Here is a 10,435-nt window from a genome sequence, read left to right as displayed (position 1 = left end):
AAGTTAAAACAACCTTATGCCAATTGATCTATATAATTGATACTGGCATACATGAACATTCAATGTAGGAGAAAAATAAGGTGTAAAAGATGGTGTATGAGAAAAATTGGGAAAATATAAGAGTTGCAAACTGAAAGGCAAATTAAAGAAAAACAACACACCAAGTGATATATACAGAAGGATTGAAGCATAATTTTTTTTTCTTTCCCTTTAGAAGGCCTTTGGCCAAAGCTCTGATAAACATGTCTAGTTCATTTTTTTCCCATTTCCTTTTTCTTCTCTCCCCTCATTTACTATTCCTTTCCATAGACTACTATTTTTCTCTACAAGAGGCTCTCTTTGAAAGCCAATTAAGTAACTTACTCATCCATTTTTTCTAGACAATGTTGGATGAGCAAGCAATCCCTAAATCCTAAGGTGTTGCTTCCCTACAATAACCCTATAAAATTACAATCCAAACCACGGCTATAGAAAATAAAAATGAAGCTAAAGCTGCCTATATCTTACAGATATTCCACTTGAGGAACTATTTCTCAAATAAAATCTAGTTCGCAGTCGATTAAACCATGACAATTTAATCTCACCAGAGCCGGTGCACTGACCCTCATCCTCCCCCTCACTGCTGAAAAGGGTTTGGTCACCACAGTCCAGTGAAGCTCCACAAGCTAGATTATAAGACTGACATGCGGAGTGACAAACTCGAAGCCTATTGTCCCCATCCTTGTCACACTTCTGGATTGAAATCTGGAAATGTAAGTACCAAGCTGAGATTAATTAGCAACACTACCAACTATAGTTAAATATGTAGAGACAGGGTCACAAAGCATTACAATTCAGAAAAGAATTATAACATAAAAAGGCACAATATTAGAATTGGCATCTTGAGAAATCAGGATTACTCAAAGCCAATGGATCAACCATGTCCTTGTATCATCTTACATTAAACCAACTAAATTTGGCTTATACCAAGGTTTTTATCAAAATGCAAGGTTGCAAGCAATGCAAAGTGAGTGAACATAATACGGAAGGAAGGGGAAGAAAACAACAATTACATCCACGAACAAAAGCTGACATTGACTACGAATAAAATAAAATCATGTTAAAATGTGAAAAGGGAAATCTAAGAAATGACTTTGGTTTGAAAAGAAAGGATTTACCCAGCAGGCAAGCCGCTTAGCGGCTTCATCACAGTAGGAGCTGCCAAATATATTAAATAATTTCCTAGCACCACCAGGGAATAACCGATGGTAGTTGGGCATCACAACCACTTCTTCTAGCTGCTGAAGCATGCTAGGTTCACTGGGCGCACAATGTTGTCCAGAAATATCATTTCCCAGCACATTTTTACAAACTGAAAGACTAGAGAGGAGCATGGAGCTGTTCTGGCAGGTGTATCCTGCATAGTCAGAACAACGGAATTCGCAAACTCCATTATCACAAACCCCACCATGAAGGCTGCACTGCTCATCACAAACAGCTGCATATTTTTAATGTAAAAAGGAAATTCGTTAGTACCAGGGTCATGCCAATAACCTAATTGTTTTTCCACTTTAACTAAATACATGCTGTCCTACCCAATCTATTTTAATTAACATGTAATTTTGATATGAAAAGTCAGGGAAAAGTGCATAAAATAGAAGCCTCCATTTATTACTTTAACTGGAGGTTAACTATCCTTAAGGAAACCTGTAACTCTGTAAGCAAGATGTTGCTGATATATGTTTTAGATAGTAGGGCAACAAAACTAATGATACCAACACACCCTAAAATCCAAATAAAAATTAAGTGGAAAAAATGTTTGGGCACATAACTGTAGATTACTCATATGAAGAAATTGTATTGCAGGGAATATCTAATCATAGTATAAAACTTGGAGCATACCAGTGGAACAGTCAATACCAGTGTAGCCAGCTTTACATTCACAAATTCCATTGGAGAGACACCTACCATTGTCACTGCAATTGTTAGAGCAGGAACCTGGAATATGTAAAGAGAACAAATTTTGATAAGATGAAAGAGTAAAATCTACAATCTGCTACAAAACAAAAGGTAGCTTAGCAGATGAAAAAAACACAATGAATGCATGAGTAAAATATAGCATGGGAAATGAGAGCTCACGTCTACTGCAATCATGACCATGAAATCCAAGAAAGCAGTAGCACTTTCCCTCAACACAATCTCCATTGAAATTACATCCATTGGGACATTGACCAGACACAGGCGCTGGATCTGCGTTGCAAAGCTCGTGATAAGCAGGACAGATTAATTCACCTAGAGAAAAGTATAATGAGGTGTAAGTTGATAACTTCATGAGAATCAGACACTCATCTATAAACAAACAAAATAACAGTAATATTAACCATTAAATCCAGGGAACTGAATGGATCCGCTAGCCCGAGGACACACTTTCCAGATGCCATCTACAGCAACCTGTAAGGAGCTTCATTCGGTGACTTTCACGATAACAAAAAAAGAATGGATGGATAAGCATACAATTCAAATACGAGCAAGAGAACAGAGCAGCTAAGATTGCAGCCTGTCTAAACATCAATGAAGGCAGGCACAAGCATATGGTTGTTCAAATACAGAAGTAACCACTAATTTAGAAATAAACCAACAGGAAGGAATACAAAGCATGCAATCATCATCCTATCAAGAACAAGGGAAAAGACATGCCAAATTCAATTATTGTATCATATATTTAAACAGTCGTCTCTGGGGTTTCTTAATCTCAGTAGGTGGGGTCGGCTACATGTATCAAACAACGCCATAATGATCTATCGTCACTTAGTTTTATCAAATTTCAATTTCGATTACTGTGTTTCACATCACATACACACTCACATAGAGGTATTGATAACACTGGTACAAGAACGCACAAAAGAATAAAGAATATCAAGAAAATCAATTCAGGATCAATTGGATCCCCAATGCTAAATGCTTTTATTGAATGTGAGAAATATGAGAAGAATTCAATGAAAGAAGAACCCTAATTGATTCCCTGAATCAATTCTCTCACACCAATGTAACTTCCTAAAAACTAACTAACAATAACCCCCTCTTCACTATTTATATTATTCTCCCCAACCAGAATTCCCCTTCGGCAGTTACACTGCCTGGGAAATAATTCCAGCAATGCTGCCACATGGCCTTGGCCTTCTCTGGTACACCCATGTAATGGGTGGCCTCCCCTGCACCCTATCAATACTCCCTCCCAAAAGAACCAGTTTGTCCTCAAGGGAAAACTGAGGAAAACACTGCCTGGGAAATAATTCCAGCAATGCTGCCACGTGGCCTTGGCCTTCTCTGGTACACCCGTGTAATGGGTGGCCTCCCCTTACACTTCACTTTATGTCCATCTCCTACCTCCACCATGTAAGAAGGAGTATCCTGGACCACTAGACTCAACTCCCTCACCAATTCGTTGGCTATGAAGTTATGAGAAGCTTTACAGTCAATGAGAATAACAATCGACCTTCCCCTAGCACTCCCTCCACCTTCCAGGATCGGGTTGTAGTAAAACCAGGCATGGAACATAACGATAACCGCAAATCCTGGACCGGAGCCAAGGACTCCTCTCCTTCCCCATCTTCCTCCAAAATGAGCATCCGGAATTGCCTATTTTTGCATCGATGCTCCCGGGTATAAGGCTCATTACATCGAAAACATAGCCCTTTGTCATGCTTTCTCTGACCTCGGCACTAGTTAAATGCTTGAATTCCCCTCCTCTTGACCGTAGACCTTCACTAGCTGGTTTCGGCCTGGAATTCCCTAAGGTGTTACTCCCACCGAAACTGTCTTGTTTACTCTCCCACGATGTTTTTGATTCTACCGTCACAATTCTCGGGTAGGGATTACTTCAATGACTACCCCCACTTCGACTTGCATAACCATATGATCCTTTCTTGCTCAATATCACATTCTTTTAATCAATTAATAACACCTTTTGTATAATTTCTGACAAAGAATGTAATTCATACAATTTTACCTCAGCTCGAAGTTCTTCCTTCAATCCATTCAAAAATAAGCATATCGCGAACTTCTGATCGATTGTTCTCAAAGCTCCCACATACTTCTCAAACTCCTCTACAAACTCCTCCACTGAACCGGTTTGCTTGAGAGACAATCGTTGTTCAAACGGATTCTGGTCTTCTGGATCATGGACGGCTGAAATCGAGGAATCACGACGATCTTGAACCCTTCTCAATTCGGCCTCGGGTTGCACTTCTGCCACCAATGGTACCAACTCAATGCCTTCCCTTCAAGTGCCATAATCGTGGCCTGCATCTTCTCACTCTCCAAAAGCTCCTTCAATTGGAAGTATCTTTCCAACCGATGAGTCCACCCAAACGCATCATCACCGGAGAAGATCGGAATTTCTAATTTCCTCCATTTTTCCTGCCGGAATTGCGCTTCGTCACCATGGAACTCCTCTTCTCCGCGAACAGCTCCACCACCGTGAACAACACTTTTGACATCATCACCGTGAACAGGATCGTCGGCGATGCGGCAGCGGGCCAGCTTCGCCGTCATCTCCACCAACTACTCCTCGTGCTTCTTGGCCAATGCTTTTGCGAATTCCAACCGCATTCGCATCTCCTCACGTTCTTGTTCACACTCTTCTCCCGGTTGTGACATACTTCGCATATTCATCAATCAATGGCGAAATCGCAGCGGTTTTCAGGGCACCAAAATTGGTGCTCTGATACCATTGATAACACCGATACAAGAACGCACAAAAGAAGAAAGAATATCAAGAAAATCAATTCAGGATCAATTGGATCCCCAATGCTAAATGCTTTTATTGAATGTGAGAAATATGAGAATAATTCAATGAAAGAAGAACCCTAATTGATTCCCTGAATCAATTCCCTTACACCAATGTAACTTCCCAAAAACTAACTAACAATAACCCCCTCTTCACTATTTATACTATCCTCCCCCAACCAGAATTCCCCTTCGGCAGTTACACTGCCTGGGAAATAATTCCAGCAATGCTGCCACGTGGCCTTGGCCTTCTCTGGTACACCCATGTAATGGGTGGTCTCCCCTGCACCCTATCAGGTATACATTTCACTTATCAACTACACACTAAACTTTACCTCTAGAGAATTGTTGATACACCTGTGCTGATAACAACCATTACTCTGGGCCACAGAACCTCGTACAAATCCTGTTCGCACTAATGATGAAGCCATACACCTGCATTTAGAAGGGAGCAATAGTTAGAAACTCCACCTCTTCACATTGTAATAGAAAACACATGCAAATCAGACTTTTCACAGTCAAAATCGGACCTGGAGTTGCCTCCCCGGACTTCACCTAGCATTCTATCAGGTGGGCGTGCACCGTTGGTATCTGTACATGATCCATCGGAGTATGCAACAAAATAAGTGCAATAATCAGCTAATGAAGATTGTCCACCTGCAATGACCACCAATCATTCAGTATCCAAAACCACTTACAAAGGCCACCAATCACATACAAAAAATCAATGATGGGTAACAAGAGAAAGAAACAGTGACAAATCAATCAGAATTCAACATCCTAGGAACTAGAATAATTTCTTACAGTCCAGCACTACCATCAAGGAATTACCCAAGCAATGCCAATAGATGAAAGGCATCAACATAGAATACATGGATTAGCATTACCTTAAATATTAGAAATGAAGACATGATATCATGTACCTTTATTGGCTTGTGGAAAATACCGAGCCCACCGAGGAAGGTCTCCACTATAAGTTACAATTGGGCAGTAACCCTCTGCCTCTCTGTTATACGTACAACCTGAAGACTGTGTTGTGTTGCAACGATAGGCCCCCTTCCAGAGATTGCAAGGGGATGTAACAAACTCAGTACCTTGGTTGCGACCCCAATCAAGACGGTCAGCCATGCTATAATTGGCTTTGTACCATCCACTATCTTCTAAGAGAGCCAGTGTCATTTTTGAAACTACAGATCTTGTATCCACAGAACCAGTCATGATCTCATTCATCAAAAGCCTTTTCTCCCAATGAGACCCTGTAAACATATTACCAAACTTGACTTGATATTTTGCTGGTGGGTAGCAGAAGCTGATGCTTAAACATAATCCACAGTATCTCAAAGAAGCATTTTTTATTTTACTTTAAATTATTAAGTTTTGGGCAAAGATTTTAAAACAAAAAAAACAAGGGAATGCTAATGCCGTGTTTTATGATCTTACCAAGAAAAAGGGTGGAATTTAAGATATAAATTTAAGATATTTTACTTTAATGTTTCATGTTGCATATAAGATATAAATTTTAAGCTGAGAAATCCACATTATTTAAGCATATTCTCATAAAAATGATACAGCAGCAGCCAGCATTCACTAGTCTAACTACAGACTTTGGTTGGATAAGGGGGCAAGGTCAAGGCACCAACCTAGTACACAGCCCCCTGCAAGCACAAGGGTTATTTCCAAAATTTGAACTTGTGACATCCAAAGTGAAAAGCAAAAAGAAAAGGAATTAGACATATATATTAAGAAAGAAAAACTGGAGAAATTAAAAACCTGATGTTCCACGTCCTCCACCATCTTCCAGCTCCAAACCAGTAAAGTTTCCTGAGAATGCCTGCCAATGAATCACTCATTAATCATTTGTTGAAGCTTCAGAGTCCAGATGAAGGAAAAGTTAACGCAAAAATAACATTGCAATTATGATAGAATATGGTCTCAAGCAAATACCGCATAATGATAACGTGAATGCATGACAACACGTGGAAGAACCACACGTGTTACCATCCGCCCAATATTTTCATCCATAACTTGTTCAGTAACCTGCAACGCCAATGATGAGCTTCGAAAATGAGTTGGTAAAATGGCAGACATGAAAGAGTGATGGTACAGAAAAGTTGTCAACATGTGTTAGAAAGAAAAAATAGAGAAGTAGTTCTAAACAAGACAATACACAAATGTGTGGCTTAATTAAATGCAAGGATATTCCCCGCTAAAATATTCCAAACACCACTACAGCAGCACACAAAAAAGATAGTGTATAAAAGTACAATTCACCAGACCCATTAAATTTTGTGTCCATACCAATTATAATACTGAGAGATGAGAACAACAACAGCAACCATAACAAGAAAAGTAATTGACATTTAGTAATTCATACTCTGTGATGCCCAAAATCTCAAAGACAGGAAAGTATACTTGATAATCATTTGTTCATTTACGTTGTAAGAAAAAAGGGAATCTTTAAGGACAAAAAGTATACCTGATTACGACGTCTTTTTCTATCATCTCTAAAATGAGCAAAAGCATGTGGATCAAAACCAAGAACATGCATAACCTGACAAGATCCAAATATGAACAGTGTTGCAAATTGCCATTCATGTTTCGTATCTCATCTCATTTATACACAAAAACCAAACTAACCTCATGTATCAAAGTAGCTGAAAGTAAAGTCTCTGCCTCAGCTGTCAAATGACGAGGAGCAACATTAACATGACCTGCACGCACACACAAAATAATTCGAGTTCTGAATCCCACATGGAAGACAAAGATGACTAGGATAACCTACCAGCTATAGCACGGCCCCATTGATCCCGTTCACACGCCACTGCCCAAGCAAGTGTATTTCCAGTTGTAGGTCTTGTAGTCACCAAAAGAACTAAGTCAGCACCAGACACTCCCTCTGCAAAAGGTGAGGAAAGAGGTCTTCTCTTAAATCCGTTATGACAAGTCCAAAATAATTTTTATAAGAACTATATTTTTCACAGAAGGCATGCAACAAATGAATCGTACCCTCAACATATTCACGAGGAAGCTGCACACCACCATCTTGTCCACATGCAGAATATCCACTTAATCGCAAGTTCCCCTTGACAGGCTCAACAGCCAATGCTCTCCTAAACCAATCAGCTGTCTGACCTAATGCCTGCAATGAAGTTCTATCAATGATAAATATCTATATAATCTTTATGCGAAAAGTAATAATTTAACTAGTATTATAGTTCTAACAACAACAGGCCCAATAGAAATAAAGAGCATAGACTATCAGCAAAGGTTGGAGTTGCCGCCATGTGACTCAGAAGTAACAAGTTATAGTTCTAGAACCAGCCTCTTTCATGTGCAAGGTAGCTCTACCTACTGTAGACGCACATAGTGGGTGTAGCTCTTCCTTGGACTTCAACCATAGTAGGAGCTTTATAGCAACAGTGCGCCCTTTTTACTATTGGCCTAGTGAAAGAAAGCAAGATTAAAACGAGATATAACAAAATTTACCTTACGAAGGCGATGCTTTTTGTCCTCTCCTGAGATATCATCAAAAGTGCAGTTATACCAACAATCACCCAGGATTGGAGGATCAGCGTGAGAATTACATGATGGAAAACCATGAAGAGAAGTTACAGAAGGCTCCCCAAGCTGTTCATAAAAATATTAAAGATTAACTTTAATTAATACATGACAAAGAGAATACCAATGTTATGGCTACATATATACACTCTAAAGACATTTTTTTTCCATTCATATTAAAGCAGTAGCACTCACTTTGACAATATGACCAACTTTTCGGCAGTCCCTGTCAGGGGAGTGGCCAACAGCATCATAATTTAGAAATATTCTAATAGGTTGCTTCACATCCTTTTGAAGCGCTGGTGACATTGACAAGCCAAGTAATGCCCTACCTTTATGCCTAAGGGGTTTTGAACGACCAGGCTCATAAACCTGTGGGGTAACAGAATAGACCTTGTGACCAGGTCGCTTCCTCTGTTCGAGTATCTGGTCATGTATGCAAGAGTGTGAGGCAACATTCTCAACCCTCCCTTCCAAGCCTCCCCATTGAAGCTGGTGTTCTTGGGGTTTTGCATTGTTGGCTTCCAATAATGCCAATATCAACACAACCTGGAGAAGGAAGCAGAAATTTAACAATAGATATATCCAACTGAAGCAACCATACTGTCTATATTCCTATATGCGATGCATTCAACATACACCATGGAATAAAAATTAACAAACTTTGCTTTCAACCAATGACTAGCTCAAGGGGCCGTTTGTTTAAGCTTTTTCCACTGGAAAAGTAATTATTTTTATTATTAGCATTTATAAAAAAGCCGAAGCTGTTAGTGTATTGGTTTCTAAGTTTAGGGCATGGCAAACGTGCCTTTAGAGCACTTTTGCCCAAAATCTACCAAACGTGATTTTATACCCTTTTCCCTGCAAAATCCAGCACATCTTCAGCTTCTCGAAAAATCAGTTTTGCCAAAATTACTTTATTTTTAGGCCTAAGCCTAAACAAATGGACCCAAAAAACTAAATGCAAAAGTAATAGCTGAGAAGATATCAAAAAAGAAACTTTGAAAAAGTGAACTCTACAGCCTAACTATTTTGTTTTATTTTTACCCGTTTTAGCTCATCAATCTTCAGCAAATACAGAAATTTCAAACTTAAGTTTCCAATCAAGTACGTTCTTCATTCCTAACTCATAATTTAACTTCACATTCTTAATCTGAAAACCATAACCTAACCAAACCTAAACCCTAAACAGTAGAACACCGTTGAACTAAAATAAATCTGAAATAAATTAAAAATTGATGAAGTATCAGAGTTAACCTCAAAAACAACGACGGCGAATCGAAGCTTAAAACAAAATCTGGAGAGCATACACCGCACCATTAACTCCATGAGACGGTGAACACTGAAATGAAAACGACACTGATTCCATTAAAACGACCGCGTTTTATCGATCGGATTCAGAACACAGAAGAATCGCTGAGTACAATGCATTTTCGATAAAACCTTTTCTACAGAAGAGTGAAGTACCAAAAACGGTACCGTTTTGGCTATAACGGTAACCGTTGTGAACAATGTTGAAGGTTTATGAAAAGAGAGAAATTGGAATAATAAATACACAGAAATATGAGGTGTTGAATTCGAATAACGGAGTTGACGGTGTTAAGTTTTCAGTTGGGGGTTGAGTGTGTTAAGTTTTGAGTTGGAAGTTGACGGTGTAAAGTTTTCTGCTAATGTTGTTGTCGTTCTTGGAAATTGGAAATGAAAAAGAAGACTGAGAGAGAGTGAAGATAGGAATATGAAAGAAGGTGAAGGAAAGAAAAAATCAAAGGAGTTGGGTGGAGTGGTTGGACAATAACATATATTTAATCATTTTTGGTTTCTTCCGGGGAGAAAAAAATGAAGAGTGTAAAATGTACGATTTATTACAGTGTATCATCCACCGTTTATTTATATTACTTTTATTTAAAAGTTAATAATTAAAAAATTAATAGTAGATAATGCAATAACAATATAAAAAATCTTTAGACTGTCAGTATATATATCTTTTTCTCAAAAAATGAATATACACCGAGCAGAAAATGTACTTACTAACACTATGTGATATTTATAAATTAATATTATATTATTTATTAATTAACATTATATTATTTATTATTCTTCTCATATTTTA

The 10,435-nt window shown here is 38.6% G+C and overlaps 1 protein-coding gene across 1 annotated transcript; it reads right to left on the bottom strand.

The window, feature by feature from the left end:
- Window positions 1-269: 269 nt before the first annotated feature.
- LOC109337314 lies at window positions 270-10,086 on the bottom strand. The gene is made up of 17 exons (XM_019574265.1): window positions 9,583-10,086; window positions 8,521-8,874; window positions 8,254-8,394; window positions 7,774-7,906; window positions 7,550-7,663; window positions 7,405-7,478; window positions 7,244-7,318; window positions 6,712-6,804; window positions 6,538-6,598; window positions 5,691-6,023; window positions 5,298-5,424; window positions 5,103-5,202; window positions 2,361-2,430; window positions 2,119-2,271; window positions 1,882-1,977; window positions 1,158-1,477; window positions 270-744 (listed from the first exon to the last, which is right to left on the bottom strand). Exons 1-17 carry the CDS (start codon window positions 9,652-9,654, stop codon window positions 487-489), a joined length of 2,574 nt encoding a protein of 857 aa, XP_019429810.1. The 5' UTR covers window positions 9,655-10,086; the 3' UTR covers window positions 270-486.
- Between the last annotated feature and the right edge of the window lie 349 nt (window positions 10,087-10,435).

Source organism: Lupinus angustifolius, unplaced genomic scaffold, assembly GCF_001865875.1.
Source record: "Lupinus angustifolius cultivar Tanjil unplaced genomic scaffold, LupAngTanjil_v1.0 Scaffold_5_90, whole genome shotgun sequence".
Classification (NCBI taxonomy): Eukaryota; Viridiplantae; Streptophyta; class Magnoliopsida; order Fabales; family Fabaceae; genus Lupinus; species Lupinus angustifolius.
This window is presented reverse-complemented; position numbering and strand designations above follow the sequence as displayed.

Bases quoted from the DNA above. Each gene is read 5' to 3' on its own strand.
- LOC109337314 (XM_019574265.1), bottom strand. From the start codon at position 9,654: ATGGAGTTAATGGTGCGGTGTATGCTCTCCAGATTTTGTTTTAAGCTT. The intron at 5,203-5,297 runs GTCCGATTTTGA...TTCTAAATGCAG, and splicing joins GTCCGGGGAGGCAACTCCAG to GTGTATGGCTTCATCATTAG. The intron at 1,478-1,881 runs GTATGCTCCAAG...AAAAATATGCAG, and splicing joins TGGTATTGACTGTTCCACTG to CTGTTTGTGATGAGCAGTGC.